An 18275-nucleotide genomic window follows, 5' to 3' on the forward strand; every position below is an offset into this window, starting at 1 on the left:
AAAATGATTCAACAGGCCAACCCACAGCAGAGGCTGCAAACAGCAATGTTGGCTAAAGCACACACAGGCAACGTGTGAGTGAGCATTTGTGCATTCTGACTGCATGCCAGGACTCAGTTGATCGCACAGTAAATATGACCATATGGTCGCTCAGCCAGAGATCAAGTGCGGGTGCACGGCGCTGACGTTGATGCTTGTTTGCGTGCATTGTCCACCGAGAGCACAGCAGGCAGAGACGTCCTGGGACATGTGTTCCATCTTACCAAAAAGCCGCTGGGTCAGAGGAGTCCGCTCTCGGTTATGTAACTATGATGCTGTCACGGTGTGAAAACATGGGAATAAGCCCATGCTATTATGAACAAGCGATTCCAAATGGCTCCAACATAAACAATCTGCCTTAGTATCTCAGACTGTTCCTGATTGGGAGCCTCAGTGGATAGCGATGTCGCCTCATGGAAATAATCTTGTCCTTCACCGTTGACTCAGGCCTTTCAAAAACACAAATGTGAGAAGATAGAAGATAGAACAAATGTCTTCTTGTAAGTTTTGATTTAATTTGATAATGGATGTTTCTTTTAGTGATTAAAAAGACACTAAAGCGATGATAGTCCATTTTTCATTTACTAGCCCAATTTATGTATCTTCTGATCAGGAAAATTTAAAAAGATGTTTTATTTTATCCATTCATTTTGGAGAAATAATGCAACAACTAATGCCTTTAAAAAATGCCCACTTTTAATGAATAGGGCCTACATACCCTTCCCCTCCATGTCTTGGTTGATGACGTCACGGAAGGAAGCTATCACAATTTCCCCATTGGAAATCATTATACAGAAGTCGCTTTCAAAAGTAAAAAAAATAATAAAACGGGGATCAACCAGCCTCAAAATGCAAGTGGACATCTCTACTTAGGCCCATTTCAACTGCTGAAAATCTCCAAAAACGATTCGCCTCAAGTCCCCGAATGGGGTATCACCTCTGCCGCCTATCTGAAAATTAGGCACGTTAAACGGCTACACTCAACTGAAGGGTTGAACTCCACGCTGGTGCTCCTAATCTTTCCAACACTCTGGGGGTTGTTTCGCAGTTATTCATCCAAAACCGAATTGGAACGCGTTCTGTCAGATTTAGTCAGGGTTTGTTCAAGGTCACAAATGTTTGTATGTTTGCCAATTTTTCTTGTTGCGAGGAAATTTTGAACACCAAATATTTACAAAAACGCATGATACGTTGGTGACTCTAAATTGCCTTCCAGTTTGATGAAAAATATTGTTCACGACTTGAATTGCTACCCTCCTGCCACACATGGACAAAAAGATTACCCCCTTGGAGGAGGTAATAATCAGGTGAGAAAAAAAAACACTGTCCCAATGCCCAAAGTGAGACTGCAGATGGAATCACGGTGCCCCGCAGCAGCCGCGTGATCAGACATAGCATGTCATGAAAGCTGTAGATCAAAACCACACGTTGGGATCATGTGTGTGCCATGATGTCATGGTGGGAAGCCAGTGAGACTTTCCACAAGCTCGTCGGTAGACCGCTTAAGCTGGGGGGAGGCCAATTCCATGTATTGGGAAGCGTGTGTGAAAACAGAGCCCGTACACGCACGTGCACCAAAATGTGTACTGTTCTGCCGGAGCCCATGACCCAACAATAATTTTTTTGTTGTATTTTATAAACAAAAATGAAAACCTGCTTGGTCCTCAATGGTGGAGGTAAAACACACAAAAATAATGATGGTGATCATAAAAATTTTGTCTTTAACGATTTGGCAATTGACTGTAAATGAGGAGCCTCAAAGCGTCCCGGGAGCCAACTCTCGTGAGCACGGAAGAACATGCAAATTCCTACAGGGAGACCAAAACTAAAATTCAAACCCAGAAACAGAATTATCATGGGAAAAAAAAACAAGTCAACAGACAACGAGAATTCTCTTGAGCTGTGTTTTAATCATAAATTCAAAGACACCATTTTAAAGCCTTTCGGATCTCTTTGTGCATCCGTATTTCGAAGCTACTGTCAAACCCGTGACACATGACATCTTAAAGGAGGAATGTCCTGGGAAAAGAACAAAAAACCTTTGCAGTAAGATTATGTAGACGCATTCACACTGAGATTTTCATCATTTTTAACACACACACTCACACACGGTGTATTTGTACGCGTGTGTGGGTGTCTTCATTTCTTCCAACTTAATTGCGGGGGGGGGACTTTGAATAGATTGCACTTCAGATTGAATTCAAGTCCATACACAAGTGTTGACTATATTAAAATAGATTCTCCAAATAAATATTGGTCCATTTGTGTTAGTAAGCCAAACAATTTCCTGAGACACTTTTTTTAAATCCATGACTGAATTCTTTAGTAAAACGTTAACATGGGTGAGTTCAAGTCCTCTGAGGGATTATGGGGAAAAAAAGGGGATTTATTTCTTGTATGTGACAGTATTATCAACATTTGTGGCTTAAATGATGCAGGGCTTTTTTACAACAGTTCCTCTGAGGTTTTGTTTGTTTTTCAATTGCATGTCACGCCGCATAAAAAGCTCTCGTGGATGTTCTGTAGCCCATCCCTGATCAAACCGTTTTGAGTGCGAAAATGAAAATCTGTTGTTTCTTTTCATGCTACTTGTTATTCATTTTAGCAGCTTTGTGCTGGGACATGCGAGGTAAACACGATTCATCCCGCAGCCTAATCCCAAAAAATGAGCGGACACACATACACTCACAAATGAAAGCTGCTAGTATCTTGATGTTTACTGACTTGAAACATGAGTGTCGGTGCAACGAAGTACATAGTACATGCGTGTTTTGTTGACAAAAAGTGCCAAATGTACAGAAATACACTTGCATGCCAACGAAAACGAGTAGAAGAACAGTCTTGCAGCCAGAGGTGACTGAAAAATACAATATGTTGTTGATGGAAGCTTTTTTTGTGACTTTCACAGCATTAGCGAGGTTCTCTGCGACACTCAGACGCAGATTGACACAGAGCCAGTACCGTTGCTTTGTATGAGGAACCACCCTAGTCAGTCTATTATTGCTAACTTACAGATACAACGTAACATTGTTCAAGTGAAAAAGGAAGGGCCTGTTTCAACTTCCTCAAAAGTCTTCAAATGTAAAATGTGAGTCTCCGTCGGAAGGACATGAAAATGTCAGACTTAAGGCCACAAACGATGAAACGACTGACTTCCCTTCTTCGTATAAATACAACAAAAAGTGGAGTTTTAGTCTACACGTTCGAAACAGCGCTGTTAGTGTCTCGTGCCTGTCGGATGCCGTAGAGCCACTTAATGACTCGAGCGTTCCTCTCGATGACCGAGATGCCGTAGGGGACGCGCTCGTTGCCTCCGACGGGCCCGTCCTCATCGTCCTCGCAGTCCTCCCGGCCTCTGTCGGCCTCGTCCCCGCACTCTGAGCTTGGCGTGCTGACGCTGCGGAGCTTGGAGATGGACACAATGTCTGAGTTGGCCCTGGTGAAGCGCTCCACCCCGCCCATGCCCTCCACCTCGTCGGGATCCAACCCGCAGTAGTTGAAAAAGCGCTCCAGGTCGGCTGTGGCCCGGGAATAGCGGTCGCTCAGGTCGGACTTGGAGCGGTGCAGTGACGGGTGCTTGCGGGCTGAGCCCTTGGAGCTGGCGTTGGACAGGCGGGTGAAAGCGGGCGAGGCAGGCGGCATCATACCTGCACGGACCAGCATGGGGCTGGGCGGCAGGTAAGAAGGGGGTGACGGCGTGGTGGCTTTTGATTGAGGTGGGTTTTTGGGTGCTGGCGGAGGTGGCGGGGGGACCTGGGTGTGTGTGACTTGACCTTGGGCAATTTGTCGGGGCCTGAATTGGGGCCTCTGGGGTTTCCTCATTTCTGCATGTGGTCGAACGTCTACCCTGCGTACCGTGACCGTATTTGGAGGGACGTAGGCCGACGGGACGAGGATGCGGGGCGCCCGTGCCGGGACAGGGGGAGGTCGATGGCTGGGGTTGAGCGGGGAAGACGTGGAGGACGAGGTGGTCGAGTTGGTGGTGGCGGCGCTCCGCGATTTGAGATTGTTCAGGAGTCGGCTGTTCTTATCGTGCTCTGCTGACAAGCTGCTGCCGATGCTCTTGGTGCCCGAGGAAGGGGACGAGGATGAGGGGGAGGTGGACGACGACGACTGGGAGGAGGGCAGTGGGCTGTCACGTACGTCGTTGATGAGATTGTTTAAAATATCCAAATTGAGAGGCGGTCCTCGTCTCCCTCCCGGTCCTTCCCTCACGCCACTGTTGTCCATGCTAGTGGGGCAGCGCGGACTTTTCCGGGCAGGGGGAGTGCCCATGTGGCACTGCATTATCATAGCCGGGGGGACAAGGGGCTTGCGAATGATCGGCGGCTTGACCGGCGCCTGCCGCGTCAGCGCCACCTGCTGGCTTTTAACGTACTTGGCCTTGTCCGCCTCCAGACGCTCCACGGCGCTCAGCTTGCGGGTAGCCGGCTCAGCCTGGCGCCGAAAGTAGTCGGGCCCCTTGGTAAGGATCCTGAAGGGCATGGCGGAGGTGAAGGGGGCCCCGGCCAGGCGACCGTCAGAGGGCCGCAGGGTCTCCACTGGCATACTGGTGAAGCTGAGAAACAGCAAGAAGATTTGACTGTAGTCACAAGCTTTTTGATTTAGAAGAGCCACAATGGTGGTCAGCATTTTTACGTTTTAAGCTAAGTTACTCAGGCGTCCTCAAAGTACATGCCTAACATGCTTGTTAGTTTCCTTGAAGACTCATACATTTTTTGTTGACGTGAAGGTAACCATGAATGGTTGAGAAATTGAGCATCACGAGGAGGTCTCACTGTATTCCCCATATTAAAAAGCTTCTTTTCAAAATGCACCGTGTGTATTACATATTATACTCATTCTACGGTACTGTGCCTACTCAGTTGCTGGACAGTTTGAACTTTGCTGAAGCACTCTGTTTTCTAGCCCTCATTTGTCTCCTTGCTGTGGTCAGCAGCAACAGATGTAAATAGTGGCAATACCAAGCATCCCTTTTCAACAGCGCTTGTCATCAGGTGCGCTATAGCTTTGAGTTTTGGAGTCAGGAGTGGGCCACATTGTATACTGGTTGCCAGCCCAGGGGCACATATTGACAAGTAAACATTCACACTCCCAAGTCCAGTCGAACATGCAACTACAACAGCAAGTTTGGGAATGTGTGGGAGGAACCCGGACAGAGTACTTGGAGTAAACCCAAGCAAGCAAGCAGGCAGAGAACATGCAAACTCCACACACTGGCTGATATTTGATCCCGAACCTCACAACTGTGAAGCAGACATGCTAAGCACTCGTGCACCGTCTTGCCGCCCAACTGTACCATGTACTACTTTCTGCTTTTTTTCAAAAAACAGAACTAAATTCTGCCCTTGAGATTGAAAGCATGTGTACATCAGGTAAAAAAAAAAAGTTTGTCTTTGGTGTGACTTGCTGGTTACCAATTCTTCTTACAACAGAAGGGGTCAGTAAACAAAAGTGAGACTTTAATGGACAATGAAGCCCCTACATGTTCTCCCTCAGCTTGAAAATCACTCTTTTGTACTTTTGTCTTGTCTCGCAACGCTCCCCTTCCCCCCTCCAAGCCCCTTTAACATGCTTACCACTCTCTATGCTGATATTCTCACTCCTCGTTCTCGTTTACCCTTCTTTCTCCCAGTCCGGCCTCAGTGTATGGCTTCTCCGAGGTCGGGGTCAGTCGGGGTCAAATTCCACATCGGGTCCGGCAAGGACACCGCTGTCAGGTTCGGCGGTGACCCAAATGAGGGGGGGGGGGTTAAGCCGTCTATCAGGGTCACTGGTCAGACTCTTCAAGCAGAGATCAGCTGAGGCGGATCAGCCGGCAAACAACAACATCCCCAAGTCAACGTTTCCAGATGTGATCTGAAGCAAACTCCAGTCCTGAGGAGTGTGAAAATAAGTCCAAATCAAATGCCTATGTAAGTCTCATCCTGGCATGCACGCACACACACACATTCACTCTCTCTTTCACACACTCACACACTCTGGCAGCCAGTCGGGACTCTCCTCAGTACTGAAGTAGAGCAGACGGGACGGCACTTAATACCACGTCTGGTTCCTACAGCCCTCCAATCACATACCGGGCCTTGGACCTCAGCGTCCCTCGGGGGGTGGAGTTAGGGGCGGGACTACGCATTCATTGGTTTACCTCGTAAGGCATCCTGACCAATCAGACCCCTCCCCCCATGTGAGAACAACAGTGTACTGAGGGAGGGATTTCATTCAAATGAAAATTCTTTGAAAGAGAGAAAGTAAGTGTGTGTGCGTGTAAGGGGGGGGGGGGGGGGGGGTCCAACGGCCATAACAGCTGCAAACAGCTTTTTTTTTTTTTTTTTTGTATAACGACTTGCATTAAAATTGTGTGTACAGTAACTCCCTTTCTTGGCCTCTTGTCCTCACAACAGAGGATTGTGTCACAATTTTTTTATTTTTACTTTTTAGTGAGCGACTATTACCAGTGGTGAAAGTTTCTGCCTGCTTCCGTCAAAATGTCTTTTTTCCACAAAAGTCCTTTCAACATCACAGCACGCAACTCTGGGTTACATCATCCTCTTGTCTTCCCCCTTTCTCTCACCTCCACAATATCAATCGGCACATGTTTTAATTAGTCTTTTTATAGCCGTCTTCCTCGGCACGTGACTGTTTTCTCCCCTACCCCTACTTCATCAGCTCAGAGCCAGATCAGCAGCAGCAGAAAGAGCAACAGCAAGCTTGACAGCCCACGCACACGGACAGATTTGTGTGAAGCCAAGGAAGATTTAAATAATTTGATCTTGAAATTGAATATTCTCAACTATTCCTTAAGAAGCAGGAGTCTCAAGTGTGCCAACATTCAGCTACTAAGAAATCCGCATGTAATTGATGGGCACATCAAGGAGTTGACAGAATTGCAGTTGGGCCAATCAAAGGGCTTACGTGCACACACCTTGCTTTTAAATCCACACTCCATCTGTTCAGGAGGAGGAGATCAGTAGATCAGACCAAGTTTATTATGTAACATGAATCAAGCCCTCCTTGTTCACCTTTCTGTAATGAAAATGCCTGCTCTTCTAAGGCGCCACGGTCGAGGAGTAGCTAGCGTTGGCCATGGCTGATAGTGAGCTAGCTTGACAGCAAACAGCAGCGAAATAGAAAATTCCGGTAGAGATCTGACAAGGAGGCGATGAACAAAGCTGTCTCTGTCTTTTAGTTTTATGTTGCCGCCTTTGTGATGATTGCAGTTTTCTCTTCAGAACTACATATTGACCTGGAACCTAATTTCTCAACTCTTGAGTCTTTCTCGTATGAGGACTGCTAGAGATGACGGTACAGTTTGCGCAACTTTAAGAGTCACAGATGTTTCAGTCAAATTCAGAACTTTACAACATCGAGGTGATGTAATTTTGGAAGTTCAACTCTTAAGTGTAGCTTCAAGTCTGGCTAGTCAAGTGGTGACATACAGAATTATCTTTGACACCTGTTTGTTGAATGTTAACTTTTGGTATCAATTCCTCCGGGTAAGTTGGGCTGCTAAAATTCTACAAAGAATTCAGGAAAAGGAAAGCTTCACTAGTCCTGTACCTCACATGGTCATGTTAAACTTGAGATGAGTACTCTACATATTATTAGGATATGATTCAGTCCATAGAAATTCACTCTGGAGAGGGACTAAACCAAACAAATGTGCCGTCATTGAAACCTTAGACACCTAAGGTTTAGTCAGCTGCAACCTTGTCATTAACCTTAAAAAAACTATCCAGCCCATATTTAGCATCTTTTGATGCTCCAAAGAAAGACGTATCTTACGTCGTAGGAATGGTACACATTTACCTGGTGTTTGCCAGACGTAGTAATTCAGTGTCAATACAGAGCCTACATTGCGCCTTGTCATCAACAGTCCTCGTCAATGCTTATCTACAACATGTGGTATCGTAAATAAATCAATTCAGGCTGCCAATCAAGACCTGGCTAGCCCAGTAGTGAGTAAAAGTGGTTCGCAGATAAGCAGCATTAGAACAATCCCCATTAACATGTACGTGTAAAATGACTGAAAGCCTGCAATATGCTTTGTAAATAAATGATACAAGCCGACTGCTTGTATTCAGGGTTTCTTTCTTTGGCATTTCAAGAGTATTTCAAATTTGATTGATTTTTTTTTTAAATATCCAAGAAACACGGTTCAACTGTTGCTGTAATGCTGCAGTGAACACAAAACAACTCATCTTCTGTACAAAAACAAATTTATGGCTCTGATGAGGGTAAATAAAAAATGGCCAGTAAAAACACAAAACACACACACGCATAGAACATCTTCTTACCCGGTGAAGCCAACATGCAAATATTGTCACATTGTAGTGAGAAAAGCAGCTATTGCCATTCATTGGCTCATCGTTTTGGGTTGGGCAGCTAAATGGAAAATGAATGTGCAACGTATTCACCCTTTAAATCATTTGAATAGGGGCCGTCTGTTGACTATATGGCCGGGGGGGAGGTGTGTGTGTGTGTGTGTGTTGGGGGGGGGGGGCACACACACACAAGATGGCTCCAGCAAGACTTGTCAGGCTAGACGTATTGGAACCTCACTCTTCATGTGACCATCTCATACACAGCACATGCAAGCGTGTAAAGCTGTGGTGAATACTGTAATTCTTCAAAGTATCATCAACCCAACTTCCTGAATGAGATTTCTGGAGGTACAAAGGTCCCAGTGTTTGTGTGGGAGCAAGACAGAGCTATGAAGACCCAAGAAAACAAAACCAACCCTCCAATTGATGATGCCTCCAAAGAAGATAAATGCAACACAACAACCCACCGCAGTCTACAACCAAGGAATGAAATTAAATTACGGAAACTTGCTTGATTGCATCGTCATACAATTAAGATGAACCACGCTGTTCTTTCTGACCATAATATTAATGTGTAAGAATATGATTTATGATGATGACCAGACATGTCCATAGTGTGAAGAGAAAGCTTCAGCAGAGGGGAATCCATGAGCAGCACAGCTCGCATAGGAATAATTAAAGGCAAACTTTTGGGCTGGAAGCAATTTGCCACTTTATATTTTCTCACCACTTTCAGGGCGGCTGAAGAAGTACAGTGGAAGGAAACATGAAAACACTTTGGGATTTCTTAAATTTCTGCATACGTTGGTCATAACAGTTTGGTTATCAAAATAAACAGTCTGCTGTAACTAATGCAATCATGTTTTCATAATTTTTATTTGGGGAAGAAACTGTCACTTGGGGGGGGGGGTGAAGTCTTGGATTTAATAACTAGTCTCAACTTATTTAGTAGAAACCTCAACCAAAACGTTTCCCGTAATTGTAAGATCAAATGTGTGTAACGATCAAGATGAATTTTGGGCCATCCCTCTTACAGTTAAGCCAGATTCCTGGGATGTCTGCTGGGAATAGCTCTCTTGAGGTCATGCCACAGTATCTCAGGGACATAAAATAGAAACTTGTATGAAAATGGAAGAGGTACAAAAGTATCATTTGATGTTCATTAGTTCAAGGTTAAGCAAATTGTCTAGAATGGGGGGAACAAAATCAACTCTACTGCTTCTCTTCCAAGGAACGATCGTAGGATGGGGTTCATGGGAGACCACCCCAGAGGAAGCCGTTGCTGTCTAAGAAAAACATTGCTGCACATTTGAAGTTTGCTAAAGAACACTTGGATGCACTACTGATAAAATAAACTGAACAGACCAAACCAAAGTTGAATTGTTTGGGAGGAACACACAAATGGCACAGCAAAGCAATATGTGAATCTTATCCAAACTGTAAAGCATGGTGGATGGAGGGAGGGGGGCGCTTCATTGTATGGGTGGGCTTTGCTATCTCAGAGCCAGGACAACTTATCATGAATGAAAAAAAATGTTTATCAAGATAATTTACAGTTGTCATTTAGATAAAGATCAGACTACATTTTACAACCAATTTATGCAGAAATGTAAGAAATTCCAAAGGGTTCACATACTTTTCTCCTTCAAGTGTACACAGCGAGAGAAGAAGAGTTGAAAAAGTGAAACACCATCCACCCATGTCAAACAAACATTGCCAGACATGAGCAAAGTGCATTCACGTGCATGTGTGTGTTCTGTGACGCAAGATGTCTCGTCCGTGACATTGCTCGCAGATCGTGAAGAAACCAACAGAACTTTCAGAACTTGCGAAAAGAGGGGAAATTGTGGGAAGAAATGCTTCTAGGGAAATGTTCTTCCCACCTAAGGTGTCAGAAAAATTCTAAACTTCCTTCAGGATTCGTCCCGATCGTACCTAACTTAAAATAAAACTAACAAAACAAATAATAAATGAATATTTAAAAAGCGGCAAGAGCTGCACCATTGAACACAGAGACTAAAATATATTGCAGCACAGGATGTTCTACCCTAAGGCTAGTTTATTTCGCACCAGAAGTAACCTTGAAATGTCAGAATCACAGGAGTAAATATTTTGTATGAAAATCACTTCCAATGTCGTGTGTTGGGACCATCGTAAATCGAGGACCGCCCTGAGCTAGACTTAAATGATTTGTAGCAAGGCGACATTAGTATTGCAACACAACCTGCCTTAGCAATAGAGCAAGCACATCATAAAACCACAACTCTCCTTTTAAAGAGGCAGTGGCTTTTCTGCTTGTTTGAACGGATGCTGAACTTTTCCTGTGACGCATACAAAGTTACATTACGTTAGAGTTTGCGACAACACAGCTGACTGACTCACAATCTACACGTATTAGAAAATCTGAAGATACTTTGATTAGCTTATAAGAATGCAACACTAGCGCAGTGTAACAGCCCCGGGACATACAGCACAGTTTCAAGTCAATCAAGAGCTTGAAGGGAGAGTTCAAAAGGTTATCAACCACTCCCTTTTAGGGCTGATTTAGGGATCTGCCAGTGCAGCTAATGAAGACAGAAAGGCCAACTGGAAAGCAAGAGTCTTTTGAAGATATCAACTCCCTCCGTGCGTGGCTGGGTGGAGAACATCAGCCAAATGCATGACTGTGCAGTGTCTGGAATACACAGTTATGCAACTGTTTTGCACAAGGATTTAGTCAACTGCAAGAGCGGGCGGTGAACCATGAGCAGTCCGTTATTACAACTTTAGATGGTTCCCCCGACGCCCGCCCCATCTCCTCCATCCACCACTGTTCTCTTAACCCCCTCGTCTCCACACGACCGCCGTCTGTGGCCTCAAGAAAAATTGGACAGTCATGCACAATTGAATTCCATCCAGGGGTTGCAGGTCTGATCTCATTTTTCTTGCATCCAAGCACCCCTATTTTTCAGTGTCGGGGAGCAGGTGGTGGAAGAGGACAGCAAAGGTAGCATCAGACTTTAGCACATATTGGCCAAACCGGAGGGGAGATATAGCCCTGTCAAAAATCTGTGTTGCCTCAGTTAACCCCCCATGTACGTATCTGTAACTTTCAATTGACTCACCGCTGCTCTTATTCAGCTCAGTGTCACTGCCTGATGTTGCAAAAGTTGAACGTGGGGAAATCCACATCATCACGATGGCAAAAGGTTAATCATCATAAGGTGAATGAATATGTTATTGTTTTGTTTTGTATAGTAACTCCTCTTGCAGGGGTAATATTCCAAAATGGCTGCACAAAGAAAAATCGTCAAAAACTCGTTTCTCTGGATTAAACCCGAAATTGTACTTTTCAAACATAATCTAGACAAACACTAATAAATATGCATACCATAACTCATTTTAAAATCAATGAATATACAATGAAGACATCGATGATTGTTTGTTGTGTAGCAGGAGGTTGAGTGACACTGAAATACTTGTTTCAACTTTATGTTGAGAATACAAACTAGTCGACACACGGCACCACCAGTGTGCTAGCTAACCACAGGAGTTAAAGGGAAGTATTTGTTCTCTTTTTTTTGTTCGCCTTTTTTATTGGCTTTTTTGATATTTGTGATCACAGCCGAGCAAATTTTGATGCCATCTATTACATTGCTGTCATCTCTTGGCACAAACCGCACATTTTTCTCAAGCTGTAAAGCAGGGCTGTCAAAACTCATCTTTATGGCAACCACATTGTCGTTATGAGGGCTGCTCTGACCAAGAAACTATATGCTGTCGTTTTGTAACCAATTTGATTATGTTAAATATTTTTCTCCGTTAAAATGAATGAAAAGGCGACTATTATGTTCAAGTCCTCCAAAAACATTTTTTTTTTCTGGTTTCCCTGTCGTAAAAAAGCACCATATCTCAGCTCTAATTAAAAGTGATTAATTGCAATGTTGGTTGGTACAGATTTTAGTTTGGGAACTGTGCTTTCACCATAGCTAAATCAACTTGTTGGAGCCTGAGTAGAAGTCTTGAAAGAGTCTGTTACTGTTTACTTTACCAACAGCCTCAGGTGGTATTCGAAACATCAGATGCCTTTTAAGCAGCTCACCATGTTCAAGTGTCACATCACAGCTGAGAGGGAATTAAAATAGAGCAGAGATGCTAAATGTTTCAATCATATTTTTAGACTGGCTTTCCAACTCAGGAACAGCTGCCTCTCTTACTGCAGGATTAGTTTTTTTTTTTTACTCACGTGACACCCTGAGCAACCGAAACAGTCGACCCTCGTCCTTGTTTAAGTGTACACACCCACAACCCATATGTACACACCAGCCAGTCTCCAAACAGGACACAAGCTAATGTTTACTTACAGGATGTCAACGGTTCAGCGACAAAGTTCCAAACTCTTGGTGAAGACGCCCGAAAGCAACTTTGGCTTCCTAAAGAGTCGCAGGCAGCTGATGAAAAGGACGCCGCTCCAACCAAGCGCGGTGGCCGTGCAGGTGGTGTGAGCGCCAACCTGCTTGTCCTTCTGCTTCTTAAGGATGAGATTCTCTTTTCCTCCTACACAGGCAGGCAGGCAGGCTCCACCCACTCTTGTCGAAAACCAGGAAAAGCAGTTGAGAGAGTGGACAGGAAACTTTTGTTTGCTCAGTCACGGGAGCTTTCAAGAATTTGTCATAGGTCATCCTGGCTACTCTTTTTCTTGGCATTTATGCCTCACACATTGGCACTAACCAGGAATGTCATAATGGTGATAGTAATAACGAAACAGTCAAATGGAGTGCACTCATACCACGCCGGCAGATTGGCTATACCGTGTCAGTGCGAGCCTAATGTCAGGAAAATGTGCCGATCAATAACCTATACACAATCAACTTGCGGTGAATCAAGATTACAGCGGAAGCAGAGGGATTTACAGAGAATTAAAAAAGGCCCAAATCGTATGACATTATGGTTAGGTTACTTGCCTTTTAAACTGTGACATTTGCTGTGGCCTAATGTTATTTCGATCCTGGTGGTTAATTGATGACTTGCATACAAAACGGGACTCAGACATACTCTGTGATATCAAAAAATATAATGAGATTCATCCACTTGTTTATCGCTATAAACGTTTGCACACAATAATAGGTGAGCGATTCATGTAATCAGGTGCATTGGGTTCAAAGATGCTGCATCATTCATGGTACTTCCAAATAACAAGTGAAGCGATTATTTAACAGGAATGAAAAGTGCATGCCAGTAAGCGAGCCAGTTAATGGGAAATGTGATAACATCCACAGTATAAATTAGGATATCCTGTCATTCCAAACTATGGTTGGAGGAACACCAACTTGAAAAGGGTTGGATGATCATGTGAAGCCAAAAGGGAAATTATCCATAAAGGCATTTGTTTGCATCGCCATACGTCATTTATTTGTAGCACGTGTTGGCTCTCGCTCTACAAACATGAACAGGCGTGCTTATTTGAAAGGGTGCACCAGGGTGGGGTGCACTAGGCCAGCCTTCCTGTGGTGCACAGCGAACACGCTAAACACACACAACATGCTTCGATACCGACACACACGCACACACATACACACACACACACGCGGCCTAAAAGGCAAACACGCGCGGGAACCGGTGCGTCATCTTCAGGAGGCCGTGGCAGGGAGCGGAATTCCACTCGGATTCCGCAGACTGGCAGCTCCAGGGTAAAAAATAAACCAGTGGACGTAAACCGCCCAATAAATATTTCAGCTGGGTCAACAGATTCTGACACCAGCTTCTAAAGGGAATAACTCTGAGTATTACTTCCAAAAATTCCTTGCCTTCTTTTACTTTGTGGAGCAAAACATATTGATAGCTACTTTAGTGGAGAGGCGATTCCATAGCAAGTCAATACGTCATGGCTACAAAAGATCATTGGGGTAAATGACAAGAGCATAGCCAAACGGATCAACGATATGCCCCAAAAACAAACATTTTATAATGTACCAAAAAATGCTGGCTCGTTTCTGGAAGGACATCTGCCATAAAAACTATAAGAAATAAATCTTATTGTATGTCACTTATTGCGATGACAAGCTGAAAACCACAAATAAATTACCCCCCAAAAAAAAAAAAGATTTTTAGATGGCATGTGCTGATGTGGAGCGCAATAGTTTAGTGAAGAGACACAAAGCGCATGTAAATCCCTTTTGTTCTTATGTGCTATCAATTATGTAGCAACATGACGCCAGAATATCGCATCTAATTCTCCACAGATTTGATATCTTTTTTCTTCTTTCCTTCAGCGGGGGTGTAGCAGCAATCAGCATACCATGCAGCGACCACACAATCTTGAATAAAAAGGATTCAGTCAGTAAGTAGCTGTCCAACATTTTCTCCTTTTTTTTTTAAATTTTAAATATGTGTTCAAAATCAATTTGGGCTTTTATAACTAAGCCTGTTACAACCAGTGCCAGAACTTGAAAGTGATCTTTTGAGCCGCTCCGTGACATGTTAATGGCACACTATTAACAACAGCCTGCCTGTTTGGCCACCTTATAATGCATAGTGTGAACTCAAAAGCTCAACATGGCTTCCTGAAACATAATCTGATGGATTCACAATATCTTATTCCTTTGATTCTAACCATCTATCAGAAATCTGGTTATCAAATTCAAAAGGTTTTGTTACTATCTCATTCCTAAAGTGTTGACCACCGTGCCACAGCTCTAACTCTTCTTCTGTTTGTGTTGGCCGGATTCTCACTTTTTGTCCCAACACTCTCACCCTATTTGCATGCTACACAATCTCAGTGCCTGGGAACAATCCTCTCAACATAAAGAGCTCATGAGCGCTCTGCGCTGGTCAGCCTCTGCGGCGGTGGGAACGTACCACCACGAGAGCGCTCACCTTGGCTGGAAGCCACAAAAGGAAGCGGCAGGTGGATTAAGAAGGTTACACAGAGTACTCACTGCTTAGGCCAAACACTCCAGGATCCAATTAGATTCTCTTAGCCTTCATCTGGAGACGGCCACTAAACAAGGAGGATGAGGTCACGGCAGATCGAGAACATCACGCTCTTGTATCATACTTGGCACACACACACACACACACACACACACACACACACACACACACACACACACACACACACACACACACACACACACACACACACACACACACACACACAGACATACACAGATTCCACGAGTGCAACAACCCTCATGTTACCTCTCATATTTCCCTCATGCCCAGACAGGCCTCATCTTGGTCACCCAATGGTGACAAGATCAAACATCCAATGCTAAAATATGCCAATTTGATTTGGATGATTACGACGTTGATATCGTACATACACGCCTGGTTCACATTGAATCTATTTTCTGTTTTCTCCACAATTGTTTGCAATGAGCATCTTGACATTCCCATACTTCAATGTGGGGCAAGTAAGGCGAGTAAATAATTTTGGCTTGTTTAAACATTAAGAGTTCTTGAGGGCACCACGTGACTTGTTTTGAAGCCCCCCGGCCGCTCCTGTGACATATGCGGCAGATAAGTAAACGATTCAGCGAGAAGGCAGCACAAACACGGCTCTGTATACGCTTATTAGTTTGGAATTTGGAATGACTATTTTTCCCCACAGGGCTCAGGGTATGAAAGCATTTTTAACTGAAAATGAGGGGAAAAAATTTGTGTGCGGTGGTGTGTTGGTTGTCAATGCTCTTTTGGATTCTCAAGGCACAAACATAGGAAAATGAGGCTCATAGTTTCTGAAAACTCACATGTAAACTCTGAAAACAGAAGTCGTGTTCATTTTTATTCAAGCCATATAGCCTAAGCCCTCCTAACATACTACATTCACGTGCTTACGATGAAAACAAACACATTGTGATATAGTGAGTATGGGGGGCTGGGGGGGGATCAATGTATTTGTGTTTTCTGGTCAGTGGGTCAGTGGGTCCAGTTTGGAGTGGGGTCCGGTCAATAACAGTCAAAGCGCAGGCATGTTGCTAAATAGTGTCCTAAAAACAGCTTCATGCTTTGATGGCAAAGGTCAGAGTCTACCTCGTGCTGGGAGGGCTGAGGGGAAACAAGGCCTACTGAGAATTAAAAAGACGGGACTGAATGACTAAACGAAGGTTGGCACCAACAAACATTGTTCGGCATATTCAAGAGGGCAAGAGTTGTTATTTTGATGCCTGAGCAATGTGATCGCCCTCCTGGTGGTTGGCTGACTACTCGTTGAAAAAGAACTCGATCGTTTACATTTATTTGCGGCAACCAAAATTGCGATTGCAATTAAAAATGAATTGTGCAGTCTTCTAAGTGGGTGAATGCGCAACATGCACATGGAAACGCAGCATCAACGCAAAAACAGCGGTCTACACAGCATGTACTCAGCACTACTAGTACACACTTATTTTCCAAGGTCGTTCTTGTGTAAACATAAGATGAGCGTAATTTGGGGGGAAAAAAATCCATTCCGGAATGAACCTGAGCAAACTTCTTTCCAGATGAACACATGTTCTTCCTTGATTTCCTCTCACTCAATGAGGTAAACCAAGTAAGGGCAATTTATATTGTTAAGTTACAAAACAGATGGGAATGAATTACAGTAGGCAGTCAGCATGTAACACGTGCCTGGACACAAACTGTTATTCAGTGGCGTGTTGTTTCCATTAAAACTTTGAGAGCAATGTAAGATCCTGTCCATGTCTGACTGGTTGTTTTCTTTCTCTTTCCCAGCGTATAAAAAGTGTCCACGCTGACATGTAAACTCCTTTTCGGCCTGGAAATGATTACGAGTGCAAATTACAAGGTGGCGTTGCCCAAGGTGAGAAGTTTTCGCATCCTCCTAAGCATGCTTTGTTCTCAGACAGCAGCTGGATCAAGAGTGGGTTTTCAAAGTGCTCGACTTCAAGTGGGGGAGGAAAACTGCACTTCAACGATCAGAATAACAACGCTTTGCCGATAAATGGCTCACTATGCATGGAAAATTGTACGAGAGCACAGCATTTTAAGGAGACACTCGGAAAATGAACATCTGTATATCAATACTAGTTGTGCTTAGAGTGCTTACTCAGGCATCAAGCATAAAATAGCACAACTAAGGAATAGATGTTTGCCTATTTCAGAAAATGTGTCTGAGAAAGATTGTCTTTTGCTTAGGTAATGACTTAGCAGCTAGGCTGCCCAGAGCAAAAAAAACAAAACAAAAAAAACCCCACGACTCGTATCTAAAAAAAAAAAAAAAAAAATCTCAAGGCAGCACTGTACAACCATAAACAGCTACTATCTTTCAGTTGATGTCAATCAAAAATAAACATAACAATCTTCGTAAAGGCAGCAATTGTACCTTATGTTGTGGCTTGTGCGTCTATCAACAGCCAGCCAGTGAGGCTTTCGGTGACCTTTTAACCAGAGACCATGTGATGCCGAGTTGGACTTCCACTTTTATGCAACACTATGAGCAATGTTAATAGAACTTTTGACTTTTTGAAACAGTCTTTTGGGAGGAGCAGAGGGCAGCAACTGGATTTCAGGATGACTAGGATGTATGAGTCACCAACACGGTACAAAGACGCTGTAGAACACGAAACAATCCTAACAAAGATATTTGTAGCCTTGTAGCTTTGTTTATACTGTGTGCACAGGCTGAACAAAAGGTTATTTAGTTTGACAAGAAGTCGAAGAATATTTTACAGGATTGGTGCCGAGCCTACCATTTGACGAACTTGATGTTGCCGTGTTTAATAATCACAACAGACAGATGTTGTGTACTTTATCCCAGAGAAAATACTTTTTGTATGGTAATTTATCAGCTGCTCTGAATCAGTGCAGGCTTCAAAGCTTTTTCTACACATCTGCAGTCTTTACCATCATCTTTTCAAGTTCATAAATTATTGGTGAATACAATTATAGTTTGTTGTTGATTTCCTAAAGTGCCAAACAAACTGGGTACGTCAT

At 43.8% G+C, this 18275-nt stretch overlaps 1 protein-coding gene and 1 long non-coding RNA gene across 4 annotated transcripts; one reads left to right on the forward strand and one right to left on the reverse strand.

Annotated features, from left to right (window-relative positions):
• Nucleotides 1–1929: 1929 nt before the first annotated feature.
• Nucleotides 1930–12887, reverse strand: LOC148402458 (protein FAM110A). Of its 3 annotated transcripts, XM_088365018.1 has the most exons (3): nucleotides 12704–12887; nucleotides 5619–5916; nucleotides 1930–4597 (listed from the first exon to the last, which is right to left on the reverse strand). In XM_088365018.1, exon 3 carries the CDS (start codon nucleotides 4585–4587, stop codon nucleotides 3235–3237), a length of 1353 nt encoding a protein of 450 aa, XP_088221144.1. In that variant the 5' UTR covers nucleotides 4588–4597; nucleotides 5619–5916; nucleotides 12704–12887; the 3' UTR covers nucleotides 1930–3234. The 3 variants fall into 3 exon arrangements, with proteins under 3 accessions (XP_088221144.1, XP_088221150.1, XP_088221137.1); XM_088365024.1 differs by lacking the exon at nucleotides 5619–5916; XM_088365011.1 differs by lacking the exon at nucleotides 12704–12887 and having other exon boundaries at nucleotides 5619–6097.
• LOC148402459 (uncharacterized) lies at nucleotides 12578–17443 on the forward strand. Its single transcript, XR_015855002.1, has 3 exons — nucleotides 12578–12835; nucleotides 14612–14679; nucleotides 17055–17443. It is a non-coding gene; the product is annotated as an uncharacterized LOC148402459 (long non-coding RNA).
• The last annotated feature ends 832 nt before the right edge of the window (nucleotides 17444–18275 follow it).

This window comes from Syngnathus floridae, chromosome 2, assembly GCF_059516105.1.
Source record: "Syngnathus floridae isolate MCC-2025c chromosome 2, RoL_Sflo_1.0, whole genome shotgun sequence".
Taxonomy (NCBI): Eukaryota; Metazoa; Chordata; class Actinopteri; order Syngnathiformes; family Syngnathidae; genus Syngnathus; species Syngnathus floridae.